Raw genomic sequence first — 22,366 nt, forward strand, 5'->3', positions numbered from 1 at the left:
CTGCACCTATTGTCTATTGTAAATGCTTGGCTTATTGATTGTAAGATGAATGTTGATTCATCCACAATAATTCCTCATTGGGTCTATTTCAGTAAAGTCCATGCCTGATCAACCCAAATCTGATTATCTTTGTTTCATGCAATTGAAAGCATAAATACACTGCATAGGATTTTACATCACAGCAGTTGAGTTCAACTCGTGTATAAAGTCATGTTATTGCTCTTTATGAAACACTAGCATTTATGGTTTCTTTTTAAACAATAAAAGCCGTTCTTGCACCATGAAATAATAGGCCAAATGATTTATTATTTAATTTACAAAACTTGCTCTTTCTAGCTTAATCTCAGTGCAGAGACATTGAGATTCATACGACCAATTGTTTTTTTTTTCTTTCATTTAATGTTAGATTCCATAGATGTCACAACGTTTAAGAAACATTTAGAATAGGTTTAGAAGGATGTGGGCCAAATTCTGGCAATTGGGACTAGTATAGATGGGGCATGTTGGTCGGCGTGGGATAGATGGGCTCAAGGGCCTGTTTTCACTCTGCATGATTTTATATCCACCAAGGAGTGGGTAATAAAAATTCTGATGAGTTACATAAATAACAATGAAGGCTCTAATATTCACTACAAGAGTAAAGGTTCAGTAACTAAACCCATCCATGCATACGAGTTTGTCAACACCAATCGTTGCATGCCAGGTTTTTTTCTTCAATATTTTAATCAATTAGCAAGATTTGATCAGAAAACAACCTATGACTTTGGTAAAAAATGGAACTGCACATGCAGAAAAGCAGTGTAAGTCATTTATAATAATACACAAGCAACCAAAATAAATTTAAAACAACTTTCATTGCAAAACTATTGACAATTAGAACAATTATATCATTTATTCTTAAAATGATAATTCCAGAATAAAAATTAAAATCTGACCTCTGACTTAAGGAATCATAATCGTAATAATATGGGGATGGGAGGGAAATCTGTAACATGGATCCGTTCATGATTGCTGCCTCAACTCCATGGGCTTTACAAACAAGATCAACATTCAGAGACACAAGGAACTGTAGAAGCTGGAATCTTAAGGGGGAAAAAAAATAACATGCTGGAAGAACTCAGTGGGTCGGGCAGTATTTGTGGAGGGAAATGGACTGACGACGTCTCGAGTCAGGACCGATGGAGTGGGGGGGGGGGGGGGGTTTGGTGGAAGGATTAGCGAGGTTCGGGGGGGGGGGGGGGGGGAAGGAAAGAGGGAAAAAATGGAAATATGACCCACGAGAATGGAGGAGCATGGTTGGGGGGGGTGGCGGGGTAGAAGAGGGCAGGGTGGCTAGGATGGTGGGAGAAATGGGTGCACACTGGTATAGGAAGGAAGGGGGAAGGATTAGGGGCTATGGCATGAAATTGGAGAACTCATTGTTCATACCATTGGGTTGTAAGCTCCCCAAGTGGGAAATAAGGTGCTGTTCTTTCAGTTTGTATGTGGTCTCACGGGCAATGGAGGCCAAGGACAGAAAAGGCAGGATAGGAGTGGGAAAGGAGAGTTAAAAATGGATAGCAACCAAGAGATCCAGCAGGCCATGGCGGACTCAGCGTGTGTGTTTGTCAAAACAGTCGTCTAGTCTACGCTTTGCCTTCGTAAAGGCGGCAACATCGGCAGCACCGACTGCAATTGATATGGTTGGAAGAGGGGCCTGTGAATCGCAGTCTCGCCTGGAAGGGCTGCTGGGATCGTCAATCAAATTTGCATGCAAAGATTATATGATGCCATTTCTCTCAGGCAATTAAAAATGTAAATGCAAGTTTGCTGTGAAATAACAATGTGATTATTACAGATCCTAAGGTACTGATGGAGATACAAGGAACCGCAGATCCTGATTTACAACAAAAAAGATTACGTGCTCCAGTAACTCAGCGGGTCAGGAATTGTCTCTGGAGAACATGGATAGGTGATGTTCTGCTTGGGAATGGTCCCAATCAGAAACGTCACCTATTCATTTTCCCCAGAGATGCTGCCTGACCCGCTGAGCTACTCCAGCACTTTGTGCCTTCTGAGGTACTGTTGATGGGCTGGCTGGGGGAGGTGGCAGGATGGAGGAAAAAGTGAAGGGATAATGGAGCTCGTCAATGTTTAACAAGAATTCTCTGCAGCACTGTTGCAGTATTGCATCAGAGAACAATAAGAGACTGTTTCATAGCCACTGATCCCAGTGCACAACGTTTTAGTTGGAAATCATCTATTGGGTGAGTAACAAAGTTGTCGGGTGAACAGTGCAAATGCACTGACATTGATTTTTAAAACACATTGAGAATATTGGCCTTTGCAAGGCGATCGGGTAACAGGATTCTACACTAATACGTATGCCAGGAAGCAGCAGTCTGATATAAGCAGCTTCAACAATAATAATAATAATACCAGGCAATTTGATAACAGATTTAAGAGAGCCTGCAAATGACTAACTAATCACCAATTCATTAAAAACTCAAAACTGGACTTTTTAACTTTTTTTTTAAGAAACCTGCATAATTTATTAATACACACACTGCAAATGACTCAGTCTGTGACTAATATTGAATGCAATACATTTAGGGCAACTGTCTAATGTTTATGAGATTGGAGTTGCTGGAAAATCACTGATGTCATGGATATGAGGTTATGGGTTGACCTGTTCTACATTAGTTTTGCCATGGACTGGGGACAGGAAACCATGAGGAGTAGAAACTGATGACTCAAAGTCTTCTAAAAGTCTGGCATCCAATAAAAAAACAACATGCATTCAAATATAAAACTTAAGAATAGATAGCCCGCAGAATGTCCCAGAGCACTCTATAGGTGGCAGATTACTTTTGAAATGTATTAAGTGTTAATCTTCTTGGCATGAATACCAACCAAATTAAGCACGGGAAGGTTCCATAAATTAATATGAGATAAATGACTTGTTAGACTCCTTTTGACGGTTGTGTTTTCAGGGATGAATATAGTACAAGCTCGAGGAAACAACTACAATGTTTTGCTTTTATGTCCGTTAGACCATAAACTAAGATCGGTTGGGACGATGCTATATTTGACAACACCGATGTTTAATTTTTAGTACAGAAATAAACAGTCATCGTAAATAATGTGCCTCTAGGTAGCAGAGTGAGGTGCAAATTCACCACCTTCCTCCAATGCACAAAAAGTAAGTCGAGGCCAGACTGGGCAGAAAGTTAAAATGATTGCTTGCAATGCTCACGCGACCACCCTTTTTCAAAAACAATAAACATATATAATTGGAGTGTTCAGTATGCACATCATCAACAAAAGTAAAACCTATTCAATTACTAAACATCCAAGTCACATCATGCTTGTGCAATGCCTAACATGCTAACTGGTGCTGCTCTGTTATTAATACTATCCAGAAGTTGTGCGTTACAGTCATAAGGTTGGGTGACAGCTCCTACACAACCAAAGCAGGGAGGTAGCTCTTTTGGGGAACAGGCCAAAGGAATCGTCATGGCCGCAGTCATGAGAGAAGCAATGCGGTGCAGTGCAGATTTACCCAGCCACTTTGGACAGCCGCGACATTCAGTCGAAACCCTTGTCCAAAAGTGTAAATCAACTATATTTAAAATCATTCACAAGTTACTGTAAAAAACAAGCACAATGCTAGGTAGGAAGAATTGTGTGCATGTCTGACGGTCAACTTTTCAAATCGTTTCAATTCCAAGTCATAATAGTTAATGATACAGTGAGTGTAAACATAGTTAGATTCTCTAGCACTCTACAGGTGTTCTTAAATAAAATGTTTTAAACAACTGTCCTTCGACCATCATTCACTTATCATAATAGCAGCTTATCATTATTCAGACACTGGAGTCATGTTTATGGCTTCATTCTCCCACCGCTCCGCAGTGATTAATGCCTGTGTGATCAAGTTCAGCTCTTCACACAGTGTCTCGTGACGGTAGCCAACTCGGATATCTGGGACGTTAGTACGGCGGATGTCATTGCTCTCAATGCTCTCCTTTTGATAGTTCGGCCCCAGCCAGTATCTCTTTATCTAGGATGCAAAAAGAAATGTAACAGCACAGGCTCAATTCTTGCACCAGCAGTTTAGTTTAGGTTCAGTGCAATTAGAGAGTGAAACATAACAAGATATGGTATCTGCTCCAATTAAAAACTGAGGCAAAGCACAAGGACTGCTGAGAAGAATGGTGAATTAGAGAAGGTAAATTCAAATATAATCGTAATATAATCATCTGGCAGTCTTTCATTGTTACTTTTTAACTTTATTGCCTGTTTTGTTATGTTTTTTGTTTGTCTTTTGTTTTGTTTTGATTCTTTTCTTATGGATTGAATGTGTTGTGATGTGTTAACCTGGTTTACCAGAGGGACTACAGATGGAAATTAGCCTATAGCTATAATCTTGCGTATTGCATGCAAATGTTTATAAATACGCAGTCCTTAATAAAAACATCTAAAAATAAAAATAAAATTAAAAAATTTAATTAGGTACAGGAAACACAACTAGAAAGAAAGGGAAAAGAGCAATGGATGAAAAATATTAAATGGCATTTAAAAAATATCTTCAAAATTTAAAATGCTAGGGAATTAAATCCTACAGGTTTAATAGTTAACTCTTAAGTTCCACACAACTTCCCAGGAGTGCCAAATGAGCATGTTTGAATAGGTTTATTCCATGGATAAACACAATGCACTGCTTAGTACTGAGCCAGGCATTTCAGAAAGGTCTTTGATTAGTACTTAACCAAGTTCACAGATTTCCACTTGGAAGTGGGCAAGCATCCTGCAACTGTTTGATGACTCTGGGCCTGTACTCGCTGGAGTTTAGAAGGGTGAGGGGTGACATCATTGAAACTTATCGAATAGTGAAAGGCCTAGTTAGAGTGGACATGGAGAGCATGTTTCCACTAGAGGGAGAGTCTAGTACCAGAAGGACCAGCCTCAGAATAAAAGGATGTACCTTTAGAAAAATTAGGAATTTCTTGAGTCAAATCTGTGGAATTCCACCTAGCCCCCAAAATCTTTCATTGTCTATGTACATCAACCATCTATATTCTTCTGAGTCTATCATTCTAGATTAGTAATGGTGTCAAACATTATGGAGAGAAGACAGGGCTTGAGAGGGAAAGATAGATCAACTATGATTGAATGGCGGAGTAGACTCAATGTGCCGAATGGCCTAACTTTGCTCCTATGACTTATGAACTCTGCCTTAAAGAGAATGAAAGGCCATTTCCAATACTCCTTAAGATGTTTTAGATACCACATGAATGCAAGTAAATGTGGACTTGTTAGTCAATTATTATCTAATCACAAAATAGTATTTTGTTCGTAGCTAATACATTCTGTAATTTATAATATTCAATCAGTTAGCAAAACAAAATTGGCCAAGATTATTCAAGGTGTACGACTTCCGATTAATCTTTTTATTGTACATACCTTTAAAAAAAAAAAAGAGATAGGAAAACATTTAAGAGAGGGAATAGTCATTAAATTTCAAGATGTATAGTATTTGATGGCTTCCAAGTGAATCTCAGTAAACAGAAACACATGCTGTGAAAGTAATGAGGCCTTTGAGAGTTGATTAGTTTCCCCTTAGGAAGTTATTACTTGGAGTTATTCCCTCAGATCATTATAACATTTGGAAACCATCTGTCATTTAAAACAAAGCAGCAGTTTGAAGGTAGCAACATGAGAAAAGAAGCATATATTTTCCCAAAAAATAAAACAACAGTTTTCAAATTGGTAAGTTCCCAGTAATAATGCTTGAATGGGATTTGACTGCATACACACTATTTAGTTGAGGATGGATAACTAAGAAGAAAGGATCAATTTAGACAGGTGTTTCATTGTCAGGAACTCTGGTGGTGTGCAAATAGATTACATTTTGTTCATTTCCAAAATAATATATAGTTAGTGTAGATTGCAGATTTCTGTCTATGTGAAATATGTATTCATAAGACATAGGAGCAGAATTAGGCAATTCAGCCCATTGAGTATGCTCTGCCATTCGATCATGACTGGTCTATTTTTCCTCCAACCCCATTCTTCTGATCCCTCTAACCTTTGACACCCTTACTAATCAAGAACCTATCCTCTTTAATCTCCTCTTTAAAAAATACCCAATTGCCTGGCCTCAGCCATCCATGGCAACTAATTCCACAGATTTATCACCCTTTGACTAAAGAAATTCCTCTTCATCTCCATTCTAAAGGTACGTCCTTTTCTCCTGAGGCCGTGCCCTCGGGTCCTAGACTCTCCTACCAGTGGAAACATCCTCTCCACTTTCATTATTCAGTAAATTTCAATGAGGTCTCCTCTCATCCTTCTAAACCACAGCGAGTACAGGCCCAGAGCCATCAAATGCTCCTCATACATTAACCCATTCAACCCCAGGATCCCAGTATTCAGAATGACAAGAGGTTTACATTTTAAGTGCAAAATAACCAAAGTTTAACCATTCCTCCCACTGCTGAACAATTAGGCAAAATATCATAGCATCAGCCAGCATTCTCTGTTGACCAGACTCCTATTCCCTTCCTTTTAACTATGGAGGAAGACATACCTTTCATAACTCTCAGATATTCAAAATCAATTTTACACCGAGCCTTACAGTTAAAATCTGTAAAGTTTTGTCACAGTTTTGGGGCACGCAGCAATACCTTTGTGTGGTATATCCCACAAGGAGCACTGTAATGCTGACTATACCGTTTATTCTAGTAATGTTACACAATAGACAAATACCGGCCAGGACACAGGGCAGGCTTACCTGTTCCTTTTATAGATAAAGTGATTGCCTACCTAGACTGGAAAGCAGGCATCAGTTTAATTGATTGAAAGATGCAGCATGGAAACAAGTTCTTTGGCCCACCAAGTCTACACCGACCACTGATCCCATTCACACTAGTTCTACATTATCCTATTTTTGTAACACTAGGGTCAATTTACAGAGGGATAATTAACCTACAAACCCCTACGTCCTTTGGGATGCGGAAGAAAACTGGAGTACCCGGAGGAAACCCACGCGGTCACAGCGAGTGTGTGTAAGCTCCACACAGAAGAGGTCAGGATCGAACCCGGGTCTCTGGTGCTGTGAAGCAGCTGCTCTACCAGCTGTGCTGCTGCGCAGTCCCAAATGTTTCATTTGAACCATTAGGCCTGTAATGGCATAGAGCTCCCTATGAATCTTTAGTCCAGATTGTCTGCTGCAATTGAACTTCAACCCAATCTTTTGACCCTGTAGAATTACTAATGCCTGTTTTGACAAACGCACAGTATCTCCAAAAAGCCAATTAAATGTGAATGACATCTTATTGCGGTTTACCTTGTAAGAGAAGCCGCTCATTAGGACACTATTCCGTGCCAGCTCGCACATGTCACAAGAGCTCAGCTTCCATACTTGGGCAGCTATGCTATACTCTTCCATCAGTGGCTCCTGAGAGAAAGCAGACATTTTAAAATCAGAAGTAGTGAAACAAATCACACATTTAAAAAGACCAACAAAATACAAAGATTTTTTTAAAAGCAAACTGCAGAAACATAAAATACCTGGTAGTTCAAGCTGGATTTATACGTATAGAAAGTGGATTCACTTATTATATCAATGACCTTTCATCAGAACTCACCAACTTATTGCCTTTTCTTGCTGCCTGCGCTGCTGATTATAGAGATTGTTTTCTGTTTTTTAAGCTGAAGGACACCAAAGTGGAAGTCACATTCTGAAGATGATGAAAGACGATATTGGTCGCAACCAAACTATCTTAAAATCGGAAAAAGGCTGCAGGACGATTTAAGATTTTTCCAAGTAGTGTGGCATCCCATCACCTATTTTATTAGTTACTGCTTCTGAAACAATTCATTTGTTCATCCTGGTCCACCACTGATTTTACGGCAACTGGTGATCTAGCATCTCCTTTAATCCAGATAAAATGGGATTGGTTTCCAATGGTGTTTGGCAGTCCATGCAGATTCAATGGGCCGTGTCGCGTAACTCTAGGATCTAAATCTTCATTTTGACTTTGAGTTTGAGCTACAGCGTGAAAACAGGCCCTTAGCCCACCGAGTCCTTGACGACCACCGATCACCTGTACACTAGTTCTATGTTATTCCAGTTTCACATCCTACACACGAGGGGCAATTCATAGAAGCCAATTAACCTACAAACTCGCACTTCTTTGGGATGTGGGAGGAAACAGAAGCACCCAGAGAAAACCCAAGTGGTTACGGGAGGAAACTGGAGCACCCAGAGAAAACCCACGCGGTCATAGGGAGAACGTACAAACTCCATGCAGGCAGCACCCAATCAATCAAAGACTTTATTGTCATTCAAAAATACACCAACAAATGCAAATCTGAACGATATTTCGTTACATCTGGCTCACCGTGCAACATAAAATAACAAAAGGATAAAATAGATAAAAAGATAAAATAGATAATAGTGGCGGCACATTATATGGAATTCAAGAGTCTGATGGCTCGGGGGAAGAAGCTGTTGCAGAACCTGGCCGTTCTGCTCCTTATACTGCGATACCTCTTGCCCGAGGGCAGCCGAGTGAACAGACCATGATGGAGATGTGTGGGGTCTTTTATAATGCTGTTGGCCTTGGACAAGCAACGTCTGCACGCAATGTCCCGGATTGAAGGAAGATAAGTCCAGATGATTTTTTCAGCCGTCCTCACCACTCTCTGCACGGATTTCCAGTCGGAGGCTTTGCAGTCCCCAAACCAGACAGAGATGTAGCTGGTCAAAATGCTCTCTATGGTGCCCCTGTAGAAAGTGGTGAGGACGGGATGGGGGAGGTGAGCTCTTCTCATCCGGCGCAGAAAGTGCAAACGCTGCTGCGCTCTCTTAACTAGTGATGCGATGTTTTGTGACCAGGTCAGACTACGGGTTCGACCCGTAGTCAGGATCGAACCCAGGTCTCTGCCGCTGTGATGCAGCAACTCGACTGCTATGCCACATCAACATTTTATTAATGTTGTTGTCTATGACCTGGTTACATTGTGGGACGAGGTTGGCTATTATACATAAACTGTAGTTAAGAATCTGGTCACCGTCAGCGATCTTTACCTTGGTAAAGTGAAACTGTAAAGGATCATCAGTGGAGAGAGACACCATTAGGCCACGGGAGAGATACTCCGGCAGTGGGTTTCTATGGTAACTCAGAAAAAGGCTGTTGTTGCTCAGAGGAGACATTGCAATTCCAATCTGATCCAGGTAGTACAGATATTGTAGCACTGGAGCCTGCAACGAGGACACAGAGAATCAAGGTTCCAGAAATGTTAGAAAGCATTTAACTTGACACTTTCTACACAAGTGCATTTCTTCGTGAAGAATGTGTGCACTAGAAACTAAACAGGCCCATATTAAACACTGAACTTGCAAAACAACGAGCACCTTTCAGGCTCAGGCAAGCAAGTTACGGAGTCTCAGGACTGTCAGATCTTTTTATATCCTTCTCCTGCCCCAGAGTTGCAATACGCTGAACAATTATGCCTTCAGTTCTCCAACATTTTCCAATCAGAAAACCAGCTGGAGAATATGACAGAAGGAACTACAGATGGTGGTTGTGTAATATCTATTTTCCACATGGAAGTGGAAAAGGAAAGTTACTGGATTGAGTCTTTGTTTGAAGCACTCAGCAGGTCAGGCACATCTCTGGAGAACATGGATAGTTGTCATTTTGGGTTGGAACCCTTCCTCAGTCTGATTGTAGTGGGGGGGGGGGTGTAGGGGGGGGGGGTGACAGCTGAAAGAGGTGGGGTCGGGTCAAAGCCAGGCAAGAGCGATAGGTGAATACAAGTGAGAGGGTTTTAATTGGTAGATGGTTGGACAAAGGCCAAAGATGAAAGATAGTGAGATGACGAGAGAATGGGCGTGGAATGTAAGGCCAGAGGAAGCAATATAGGTGGAAGGGGAAAGGGGGACCGGATTGTGGGAGAAATGGGTAGCACATGATGGGGCACAGGGAAGAGATGGAACCAAAAACATTTTTTTTTTAAATTGGTTAGTTACCTAAAATTGGAGATTTCAATATTCACACATTGGGTCGGAAGCTACACAAGCAAAATATGTGGTGCTGTTCATTTTGGTTGTTTTCATTGACTGCACTTAGAGCAAGTACCATATAATACAAAGATTTTTAGCTTTTACGATAAACAGCTTGGGTGTTTGAGCAACACGTTTGTTCATACCTTTCGAAGCAGAAGTCCATGAGAGATATTCTGTGAAAGCATGAATCCAGATATGAGATGGTGAATGGGGCCAGCCTCTCCGCAATGTGGCCGTAAAACAAATGTGTTGAATCCTCTTTTCCTGCAATGGGAATACCATTAATGATCACAACTCTGCCCTGACAATCTTCCAAAATTCAAGCATCAAACTTCTCACTCAAAAAGTTTAACGGTCTTTGTTTGAATAGAATGGCTAAAAAAAGGATATATTGATCGGATGAGAAGAGATCAAACTGGGAGGCAACACCTGTGGAGAATTATCACTACTGCAGGCATGTTGGACCAAGATAGCTTGTGAATGTGTTGTAAAAATTACATACTCTCAACTAATGCAGGAAAACTATTTTTCTTGAGTTACACCAAATACTATAATCAGTGGAAAAGCAACACCCATTAATCATTTTATTAGTAACATATGTTTCTGATAGGGCATACCTCAAAGTAAATCTCAGAAAAACTCAGAACTGTTAAGGGCTAACCATTATCTGTGACTATATTTTACAAACCTGTGGAAGAAACAGAAACCAAGATCTGCTTTGCAGAATTTGATTTCCTTTTCATTTCTCTCTATCAAAAGAATGCTACTTCATTCCTGCATTAATAAGGAATATACAGATTTTATCACTGCTGTATGGTCTGCGGGAGAATTTCATGTCATCAGTTTGCATTCAGACTGATCGTAGGGGGAAGGAATTGGAAGCAAGAAAAGACCAGGAGAGCAATTCATTTTTCTTGAATTATATGAATCAACTAAATTTGACCCAAACCAGAGGACTTAAATTATTTTCTCTCCCACATATGATCCAGTGCAGAGGCATTTGCAGAAAAGGTTAAAAGAACTTCCTATGCTGCATCTGCCCCCTTATAATGAAGCACAAAGGATAAATGGTAATACCAAGTAAATCCTTATCCTGTCCCAAATAAATTGCTGAGCTGGGTTGGTTTGCCACAGTCAGACATGATTGGCCTTGAACCAGAATGTTTTAGTGGATTAAACATCCAACTAAACCAGGCCTACACAATTAGGTACTGTTGGACTCAATTAGGTTTCCAGGTTCAGATAAGATAATTGCAGATGAGATTTCAAGGCAATTAGGACCCAGTCAGTGGCTGAACAGACGAACTTATCAACAAGGTACACCAAAATGCTGGAGAAACTCAGCAGGTGCAGCAGCATCTATGGAGTGAAGGAAATAGGCAACGTTTCAGCCCAAAACGTTGCCTATTTCCTTTGCTCCATAGATGCTGCTGCACCCGCTGAGTTTCCCCAGCATTTTTGTGTACCTTCGATTTTCCAGCATCTGCAGTTCCTTCTTAAAGAACATATCAACAAGATGACTTATTTTGTCAGGGAAGTATTAACATATAGATTATATGAACACGAGTACAGACAATTCCCTTCAATACTCTAGGAACTGTAGAAATAGCGCAGAAGCTCTTACTTGCGGAGATGATTCAACACCGTCATGTTGGCGTACATATAGTAAAGGTAATAGGCGTATGGTGGGTTATCATCTTCTGTCCAATTCACAGGCAATGGGCTGTCTGCTTTGAAAATGTGTTGTTCTGGTTTGGACTCATCATCGACACTATCAAAGCCCACAACCTGTGAAAGCATATCATCTCATTGATTACTTACATTTCTCCACATCTTTCCCTTTACAGCCATTAAAATGGTGGATGAACAAAGTTTTACAATAATTTGTTAATTAATTGTGTAATCCCCTAAAGATAGCAATATTTGGTTGTATCGCAGTGGTCTCAGTGCTCCAGGGTCATAGAAAAATAGAAATTGCCCTTGGCCACCTAACACAGCAACACTCGAGTCAGAAATGTGTCTTATAGGTGCCTGTTTGGAACAAGTTGCCTGGGGAACTGGTAGGAGTAGACACAATAGCAGCATTTAAGAGGCATTTAAACAGTCACACGTGCAGGCATGGGATAGGTCATTTGCAGGCAGATGGAATAGTTTTAAATTGACATAATTGTCGGCATAGGCGTTGCGGGATAAAAGACCTGTTCCAGTCCTGCACAGTTCTACGTTTGATATTCTATAACAATGGTAAATAAAATTAATCAGTTCATGCAAACATTGAAATTTCCAAAAACACACATTGCAACAGGGTAGATGAGAATGAAAAGAAATAGTGATTAGACATTATTCTCAAACTAATCACACCATAAATCTACTCGGTAATAATCCGTTCCAAAAATGTTCAACTTTCCAAAGCAGGACGCAGAATTGTCCACTATATATTTTTTCACTATGATTATTAAGTTCATTTAAATTGGTCTTTAAATTAGCTTATGATATTCAGCATCTTTTTATTTGTCAAAATATTAGCGCTACAGCCCGATCTAAGTGATCAGAGCACCCAACACAAGAAATATTCAAATTGAACATAAACAATTACATAAGATATTTCTCTCCAACAGATATTATTTACATCAAACAAAATAAAAATATTTAAAAACAATGCAGCTGTAAACGCCAACGTTGGCACTAACTAAACAATATTCCAACTAAACTGGAAGTAACTGGATTTTTACGAGAAACATAATGCATAGTTGTTTCTGTTCCATTTCTTCTGGTAAATCTGAATAATAGCCATTGTCCCACTATTTCTAATTTACTCACGTGCTGAAGGAACAGATGAAGCTCTGGGTGACTGCGAGGATTAATTGTCGCTTCAAAAATGGGAATAAATATGTTCTCCAACATATCTTGGAAGTTGCTCAGCTGTTTCTTTGTACGGAAGACATCGCTGAAAGCAATTGAATGCCAAGTTAAATAACTCATCGTTTCATTGATTCGACAACATCCATTATCGCAGCAGACAGGTTAGATTTATACCAAAGCAATTATCCCAAATGGATTTAAACAAAGTAAAAGATTGGCTTAGAGTACATAATCAAATGCTTATTAATGTTCCTGTAAGATAGATCAGAAGTTGAACCCAACAAGTCCCTTGTGCACAGCAGCTCGTAAAGCTGAATGATGTCCAAGTTTATGCTATGAACAGATTACAAATTATTATTAATTGAAATAAAGATGGAAAGCTGAACCCGAAGAGCCATTTTGTCTTCAGAATTTGTTTGGATTTGCCTGGCAACAAACCACTAAACAAATGCATCCAAATAAAAACCATTCTAATAGCAAAGCTCACTTACACCATTGACCCCAGCTTAGTAAATACTGCATTTTCTACATAATTCTACCAAAGAGCTGTGATGAACAATTTCCCTTTTTACAGGTTCAGCTACATGAACATTTTGCTGGGATAGCAGAGTGATGCAGCAGGTAGAACTGCAGTCTCACATCTCCAGCGACCCCGGTTCGAGTTTGAACTCTGGTATTATCTGCGTTGAAGTTTGCGAAGAAGAAAAATATGGTGTCTAAATATCACCAAAAATCCATTTGGTTGAGAAAGTACTTCAGGCACTGTAAACTGAAGGAAACAACCAACTCTGCTTATTAATGGAGATAGACACAAAGTGGTGGAGTAACTCAGCAGGTCAGGCAGTATCTCTGGAGAAAAGGACTAGGTGACATTTCGGGTCGAGAACCTTCTTCAGAGTCAGGGAGAGGGAAACTGGGGGTATGAAAAGGTTCATAACAAAATCAGAGCCGGCACCGATGACCAAAGAAAGACAAATCCCACAATGGTCCAATGTTGGCTGTGGAAGAGGTGATAACAAAGGGATAAATGGATGTAAACAGTGGATCAGGCAGGACCAAAGATCTTAGAGCAGAGCAAGATGGGTTACTCTCACGCAAACGCGTAGTACGCTCATGGGCAGATTCATGGGTGATTATAGGACCCATTTTAGCAACCAGTCCCCGCCATCTTGTTCCGCCATCTTGCTTCCGGCCAAAGATCGGATCTTTGTTTCCGCAGCGGGGAGAGGGAGTGTGCGGCCGGGACAGCGGGGAGAGGGAGTGAGCGGCCCGGGGCAGCGGGGAGAGGGAGCGCGGCCCGGGGCAGCGGGGAGAGGGGCATAGGAGGGGGGGAGACATTGTAGTGTGGGGGCAGGCGAGGGAGTGCCGGGGGGGGGGGGGGGGGAGGGGAAAGAGTTGAGGGGTTGGATAAGGCCTAGTGTGTGTGAAGTTGCGGGGAGGTTTACAATGTTTCTTATTTAATGTCCCTTGTCTAGTCTGAAATAAAGTTCATCATTGCATCAGAAGAAATATAATTGTGTGTGTTATATGATTATATACATTTATATCACATTCATGTATGTGTGTTTATAAACATTTTATTCTTTAACAAGAATTAACAGAAGTATGAACTGACAGAATTATGAATCTAACCCTATATCACACACAAAAACTCCCCCCGCAATGTCAATTACCCTGCGAGTCGGGTCGGGTAGGTTCCAGTTACTACAAAATCAACTCAAACACTGCTTGTGAGCCATTTAAAAATAAATGATTTAAAAAACATAAAAAAAGACAATTACCAGGGTCAAATTTTATTCTTGACAAGAAGTATGAACTGACAGAATTATGAATCTAACCCTATATCACACACACAAACTGTTGCCCCGCAACATTGATTACACTGCGAGTCGGGTCGGGTCAGGTAGGCTCCGGTTACTAAAATGGGTGGGGAAAAATGCCCAGGATCCCCTCCGTAGCGTACTACACGTCAGCCCATTGTATTTCGCAGGAGTGGCCTATCTTGCTCTGCTCTAAGATCTTTGGGCAGGACGACTATGGTGGGGGAGGGGGCAGAAGGGAGAAGGATTGCCGCTCTTAAAGCTGGATGATACGAGTAGATTAATAGTAAATTTTAGTTGGTTTTACTATCCATGGGATACTTCAGCTGATCAACACTGGTTCACAATACACACTTAATTTAAAGGTTAGGTGTGAGGATTGTGGGAACAGAGGTAAAAAGCAAGTGGGAGTACCACATGGCACAACACCACAATCATATCCTGTATTATCATTGATTAATTTCAGCTGCACTAAAACCCCTCAAAGAATGTCTGCTCTTTCTGAAATGCACCAGTAATCCAGCTTCCAGCATAATCAAGGACCTTTCTCAACCCAGTCATTCCTCCTTCTTCCCACTCCCATCAGGCAGAAGATACAAAAGTATGAAAGCACATGCCACCAGAGACAGGAACAGGATAAGCATCACGCCTTAATCTCAAACACCATTACTGATGACATCACTTCTGGCTGTCTGACTTCCACAACCTCCAACCTTATCGTTCCCTAGCCCCGCTCAGCCTGTTTTTACCTTCACCCCAAAATCCACAAACACAACTGCCCTGGCAGACCCATTATTTCCGCCTGCTCCTGTCCCAACTCCACTCCACCCTATCCCCCCTGGTCCAATCTCTCCCGACCTATGTCCAAGATACCTCACATGCCCTTCGTCTCTTTAATGACTTCCGCTCTCCGAGCCCCCACTCCCTCATCTTTACTATGGACGGCAAGTCACTCTACACCTCCATCCCCCACTAGGAAGGCCTTAAAGTCCCCCGTTTCTTCCTCGACCACAGAACCACCCAATTTCCCTCCACTAACACTCTACTCCGCCTAGCGGAGCTGGTCCTCACCCTCAATAATTTCTCCTGTGACTCCTCCCACTTCCTCCAAGTCCAAGGCATAGCTATGGGCACCCGCATGGGCCCCAGCTATGCCTGCCACTTTGTAGAGTTTGTTGAATAATCCCTGTTCCAGGCGTACACTGGCCCCATCCCCGAACTCTATCTCCGTTACATCTGCTACCTCCTGCACCCATGCAGAACTCATGGACTTCATCAACTTCACAACCAATTTTCATCCTGCGCTCAAATTTACTTGGACCATCACCGACACCTCCCTCCCCTTTCTTGATCTCACAGTCTCCATCACAATAAATAGATTATTGACAGACGTCTATTTTAAACCCACTAACTCCCACAGCTACACTTCTTCCCATCCTGCTTCCTGCAAAGACTTTATCCCTTACTCCCAATTCCTCCATCTAGGCCGCATCTGCGCCTAAGATGAGGTGTTCCATACTTGAACATCCGAGTTGTCTTCATTCTTTAGGGAATGGTGGTTCCCTTCTCCCATTATAGATGAGGCCTTGCTCCCCTCCCCCTAGTCGCAACAGTGACAGTCCCCCTAGTCCTTACCTTCCACCCCATCAGCCGTCGCATAATTCACCGAAATTTCCTCTGCCTCCAACGGCATCCCACCGCAAGCCATATTTTCCTATCTCCGCCCCTATCCGCCTTCCGCAGAGACAGTTCCCTCCGCAACTCCCTGGTTAACTCATCTCTTCCCACCCAAACCACCCCCTCCCCAAGTACCTTCCCCTGAAACCACAGAAGATGCAACACCTGTCGCTATACCTCCTCCCTCGACTCTGTCCAGGGTCCCCGACAGTCCTTTCAGGTTAGGCAAAGGTTCACTTGCTCCTCCTTCAACCTCATCTACTGTATCCTTTGTTCAAGATGTAGACTCTTATACATTGGCGAGACCAAACGCAGGCTGGGCGATCGTTTTGCGGAACACCTTCACTTAGCCTGCGTGAACCTACCCGATCTCCTGGTTGCTGGACACTTTAATTCTCCTTCCCATTCCTCCACAGACTTTTCTGTCATCGGTCTCCTCCATTGTTAGAGTGAGTTCAAACGCAAATTGGAGAAACAGCATCTCATATTTTGTTTGGGCAGCTTACAGCTCAGTGTACGAGTATTGATTTCTCTCACTTCTGGTAGCCCCAGCATTCCCTCTCTCTCTATCTCTCCCCCACCCAAGTCGCACCAGCTTCTCATTTTCACCTTACAAACAGCTACCAATGCCCTGTTTCCTTTATCATCGTTACTTTTTTTGCATATCTTTCATTCATTGGTCTTTATCTCTCCACATCACCATCCATATCTCTCATTTCCCTTATCCCTAACCAGTCTGAAGAAGGGTCTCGACCCGAAACATCACCCATTCCTTCTTTCCACAAATGCTGCCTGTCCCGCTGAGTTACTCCAACATTTTGTGTCTTTCTACAGCTTCTTCCCCTTTATAATGAGTGGTACTTCCATAAAGCCAAGGGCACAATCCTGATCTTCCAACTTACCCCATTGTGGACATTGGACTTTTTCACTGGAACTGTTATGCTACAATACTTGAAAACAACATTCTGCACTCTGGTATGTTTCTTCACTCTAGCTGTTCTGCATGTGTTTGGCTTGATAGCTTTCCATTCTATCTCGGAACAAGTGACAGTATTGAACCAATGCTCTGTCTTAATAGCTCAATGCTCTTAAGACAGTGGGATTGATTGTAGACTTTAGGAGAACTATCCCTCTCCTCACCCCACTCACCATCAACAACACCACAATCACATCTGTGGAGTCTTTTAAGTTCCTCGGAACCATTATCTCCAAGGACCAAGTGCGGGGCCACCATTGACTCCAGTCAAAAAAGCACAACAGAAGATGTACTTCCTGCGGCAGCTGAGGAAGCACAATCTGCCACAGGCAATGATGATCCAATTCTATACAGCCATCGTAGAGTCTGTCCTCACCTTTTCCATCATGGTCTGGTTTGGCTCAGCCACCAAGCACAACATCCGGAGGCTGCAGCGAATCGTCCGATCAGCTGAGAAGGTTATTGACTGCAACCTTCCCTCCATTGATGAATTGTACACTGCAACGGCCAGGAAGCGAGCGGGTAAGATCATCTCTGACCCCTCTCCCCCTGGCCACCAACTCTTTGAATCGCTTCCCTCTGGAAGGCGACTCTGGACTGTCAAAGCTGCCACAGCCAGACATAAAAACAGCTTTTTTCCCCCACGAGTAGTAGCTCTACTCAATAACCAAAAATCTGTAGCCTCTTTTTGCTCTGGTATTTTATTTAATTCACATGTTTAATCAATAATGTTTTATTATTAATGTTTAACGTTTTATGTGTCATTGTAACTGTCACTGTATGTCATGTTGTCACTTGCGGGTGGAGCACCAAGGCAAATTCCTTGTATGTGAATACTTGGCCAATAAACTTATTCATTCAATACCAATACCAGTTTTCCACCTTTGGGGTCGAGGTCTATGTTAGTTTCACCTTTATCGAATCTGGTTGGACTGATGCAAGATAATGGTGACTTAAAAATAAATGTTATCCTTGCAGCAGATAATCATACTTACAAAAGCCGTGGCACCTGCATTAGCCAGCAGACATTGTTGGAATAGACTTTGTGCTTCACTGCCCACTTTGCCAGTCGATCCCATTCATCCCTGGTGCGACCATAGATGGACAGGCGCAATTCTGCATTCTGGTACTTGCTTTCTTCGAGATCTTCCATCACCTCCTGCAGAGTACAAGATTAAAACTGACTTTTTACAGTTAATAGATGTTTTCAAGTCGGTTCATTCATTCATCACTGCAAATAAACCAGTACTTGAGGCCACCCTGACAAACAATTCTGTGGATTACAAGTAGCAACAAAGAACTGTAGATGCTGGTTTATAGCAAAGATAGAGACAAAGTGCTGGAGTAACTCAGAGGGTCAGGCAGTTTCTCCAAAGATGTTGCCTGACCCGCTGAATTACTCTCACATTTTGTATCTATCTGTGGATTGTTGCTGCTTTAATACACGTTGCAAGATGTCTTGGAGTGCAATTGTCCCTTTCTCCCTTCCCTCCCTCTTTGTATGGGGATGCCTGACTAACATCTGAGACCCTTCGAGCACAGATAAAGAATTTAACACAAGAAGATTAACTTCATAACTCAGCACTTCATGTATTCTGATCCCCTATTAGAACTATTAATTTCTGCTACAAGTTTGTCTGCATTCCTTTTTCATTCAATGGGTAGCAAGGTTAGGTACACAAGACACCCTATACTTTATCACCTGAAAAGGGCAGGGTTTTCTTTACTTTATAACTGGCACTATATCAGTTTCCATGGGTTTTAGAAGTATGGCTCTACTGGCAATTAAAATTTGAACCAAACCCAAGATGATATTACAATCTAGTTTACATTTTAAGCAAATATGTGATATGGATTTAAATTCTGTGTAGGTCGAAAGCCTATGAGCAGTCTAGGAAATTATTAACTTCTTCACTTCTGTTACAACCCAGCAAAGACTCAATGGACTATATGAAAACATAGCACATATGGGAAGTGCCCGTTTCCAAGTGCAACTCGGACTCCCAACCAGGGATAGAAACGTAGTCACAGAACCAAAAATGTGGCAAAATACTATTTTTCTTGGAGCAGCAGTGTTTCAAATTGGACGATAATATTTGGCCAATCTTAAACTGATGTAGTTTCAGAGTACCCATTGGGCACTGTATATAAAATTTAATTTTGAAGATTTTTTAAAACATATTGTTTTCAAGAGAGAGTTAGATTTAGCTCTGAAGGTCTAATGAAATCAAGGGATATGTGGAAAAAGCAGGAACGGGGTACTGATTTTAGATGATCAGCTGTGATCATATTGAATGGCGGTGCTGCCTCGAAGGGCCGAATGGCCTACACCTGCACCTATTTTTCTATGTTTCTACCAGAAACAAATTATCCTTATAGTGCTCCTTATCTTTTATTTTTACATTTATAATCTGCATCCTTCTAAAACATCTGCTCTCAGAAACAACTTTCTGTTCGGCAAGACCTCAGAAAATGTATATTAGTTCACTACTGCTATTCAAAATAAGTTATTCCTTCGAATATATTGTATTGGAGTGAAACAAGAGACATAGACAGAGATTGTCAAGGGATTACCCATACATTAATGTTTTGATCTCAATTCTTGTCATTGGATGCAGTTCAGTTAAGGCCAGTTATTGCCAAGAAGGGGAAAAGTAATTGATGATTTACCTGCATCAATTATTGATGAAACTAGCATCAAGTAATAAACATGCATTTTAAAAAGGGGTGAAAAATAAAACTAGTAAAGATAATCCCAGAGTACTTAAGGAAGTAGCTCCAGAAATAGTGGATGCATTAGTAATAATCTTTCAAAACTCTTTAGATTCTGGAGTAGTTCCTGAGGATTGGCGGGTAGCAAACGTAACCCCACTTTTTAAGAAGGGAGGGAGAGAGAAAACGGGGAATTACAGACCAGTTAGTCTAACATCGGTAGTGGGAAAACTGCTAGAGTCAGTTATTAAAGATGGGATAGCAGCACATTTGGAAAGTGGTGAAATCATTGGACAAAGTCAGCATGGATTTACGAAAGGTAAATCATGTCTGACGAATCTTATAGAATTTTTCGAGGATGTAACTAGTAGCGTGGATAGGGGAGAACCAGTGGATGTGGTGTATCTGGACTTCCAGAAGGCTTTCGACAAGGTCCCACATAAGAGATTAGTATACAAACTTAAAGCACACGGCATTGGGGGTTCAGTATTGATGTGGATAGAGAACTGGCTGACAAACAGGAAGCAAAGAGTAGGAGTAAACGGGTCCTTTTCACAATGGCGGGCAGTGACTAGTGGGGTACCGCTAGGCTCAGTGCTGGGACCCCAGCTATTTACAATATATATTAATGATCTGGATGAGGGAATTGAAGGCAATATTTCCAAGTTTGCGGATGACACTAAGCTGGGGGGCAGTGTTAGCTGTGAGGAGGATGCTAGGAGACTGCAAGGTGACTTGGATAGGCTGGGTGAGTGGGCAAATGTTTGGCAGATGCAGTATAATGTGGATAAATGTGAGGTTATCCATTTTGGTGGCAAAAACAGGAAAGCAGACTATTATCTAAATGGTGGCCGATTAGGAAAAGGGGAGATGCAGCGAGACCTGGGTGTCATGGTACACCAGTCATTGAAAGTAGGCATGCAGGTGCAGCAGGCAGTGAAGAAAGCGAATGGTATGTTCGCTTTCATAGCAAAAGGATTTGAGTATAGGAGCAGGGAGGTTCTACTGCAGTTGTACAGGGTCTTGGTGAGACCACACCTGGAGTATTGCGTACAGTTTTGGTCTCCAAATCTGAGGAAGGACATTATTGCCATAGAGGGAGTGCAGAGAAGGTTCACCAGACTGGTTCCTGGGATGTCAGGACTGTCTTATGAAGAAAGACTGGATAGACTTGGTTTATACTCTCTAGAATTTAGGAGAATGAGAGGGGATCTTATAGAAACTTACAAAATTCTTAAGGGGTTGGACAGGCTAGATGCAGGAAGATTGTTCCTGATGTTGGGGAAGTCCAGGACAAGGGGTCACAGCTTAAGGATAAGGGGGAAATCCTTTAAAACCGAGATGAGAAAAACTTTTTTCACACAGAGAGTGGTGAATCTCTGGAACTCTCTGCCACAGAGGGTAGTTGAGGCCAGTTCATTGGCTATATTTAAGAGGGAGTTAGATGTGGCCCTTGTGGCTAAGGGGATCAGAGGGTATGGAGAGAAGGCAGGTACGGGATACTGAGTTGGATGATCAGCCATGATCATATTGAATGGCGGTGCAGGCTCGAAGGGCTGAATGGCCTACTCCTGCACCTAATTTCTATGTTTCTATGTTTCTAATCAAGCACAATATATAATATTTTGCTCAAAAAAAGAGAACCAGAATCATTTGTTTCTGGTAGAAGATTCCAAAAATATATTCGAAATTAAATGATATATCCAGTGCTCAAGTACTCTGAAACAACATCTGGTTAAGATTCATAGAAAACGATCTTCCATTTTGAAACACTTGCTCCAAGTAATATTCTTACATACTTGACTGCCACTGTGATTCTAACCTTTATAATGTGACCAAAGTACTTGCCACCGATGTAATTGTCAGTTTTGATGAAAATCTCACGAAGAATTGATTCTCCAATCGGGTTGTACTTAGCATTGAATTTATCGAACCGATGGAATGTATTCCGATCCTAGGATAGAAAAGCCAACATTTAGGAGGTCAAAACCGGGAGCTGCAAGTAGGGAACAAAAATATTAAACATCCTACCCATCTACCAATTTTCTAACAGATAAACATAAATAACTCGGGAGCAGTCTGGATATCACAGAGTTATGTTTTAGTTACTCCCCGGGAGAGCTCTATGCATCAATGAATAGAGCAGCTGCTGACATCTCTGTTGAGGAGACGCAGAAAGCAAAACCACAAAACACACAAGCAACAGAAAGATAAAAGAGAAATGCCATTCACATCTGCAAAATGCTGCAACAACAAAAAAAA

General features: G+C 41.5%; 1 protein-coding gene across 5 annotated transcripts in view; it reads right to left on the bottom strand.

The window, feature by feature from the left end:
* Positions 1-2,496: 2,496 nt before the first annotated feature.
* The window catches only part of ampd2 (adenosine monophosphate deaminase 2), a 118,583-nt gene continuing 98,713 nt past the window's right edge, over positions 2,497-22,366 (bottom strand). For 4 of the 5 annotated variants that reach the window (XM_033042899.1, XM_033042894.1, XM_033042900.1 and 1 more), the window contains exons 11-18: positions 21,927-22,058; positions 18,388-18,551; positions 12,878-13,004; positions 11,682-11,845; positions 10,201-10,321; positions 9,077-9,250; positions 7,331-7,441; positions 2,497-4,042 (exon numbers count right to left, since the gene is read on the bottom strand). In XM_033042899.1, the coding sequence (XP_032898790.1) occupies positions 3,842-4,042; positions 7,331-7,441; positions 9,077-9,250; positions 10,201-10,321; positions 11,682-11,845; positions 12,878-13,004; positions 18,388-18,551; positions 21,927-22,058 (1,194 nt within the window). In that variant the 3' untranslated portion in view covers positions 2,497-3,841. Of the gene's footprint in view, positions 4,043-7,330; positions 7,442-7,616; positions 7,696-9,076; positions 9,251-10,200; positions 10,322-11,681; positions 11,846-12,877; positions 13,005-18,387; positions 18,552-21,926; positions 22,059-22,366 lie in introns of those variants that run through there. The other variant, XM_033042895.1, reaches the window with a different exon arrangement.

The sequence above is a fragment of the Amblyraja radiata genome, chromosome 24, assembly GCF_010909765.2.
Source record: "Amblyraja radiata isolate CabotCenter1 chromosome 24, sAmbRad1.1.pri, whole genome shotgun sequence".
NCBI classification, from domain to species: Eukaryota; Metazoa; Chordata; class Chondrichthyes; order Rajiformes; family Rajidae; genus Amblyraja; species Amblyraja radiata.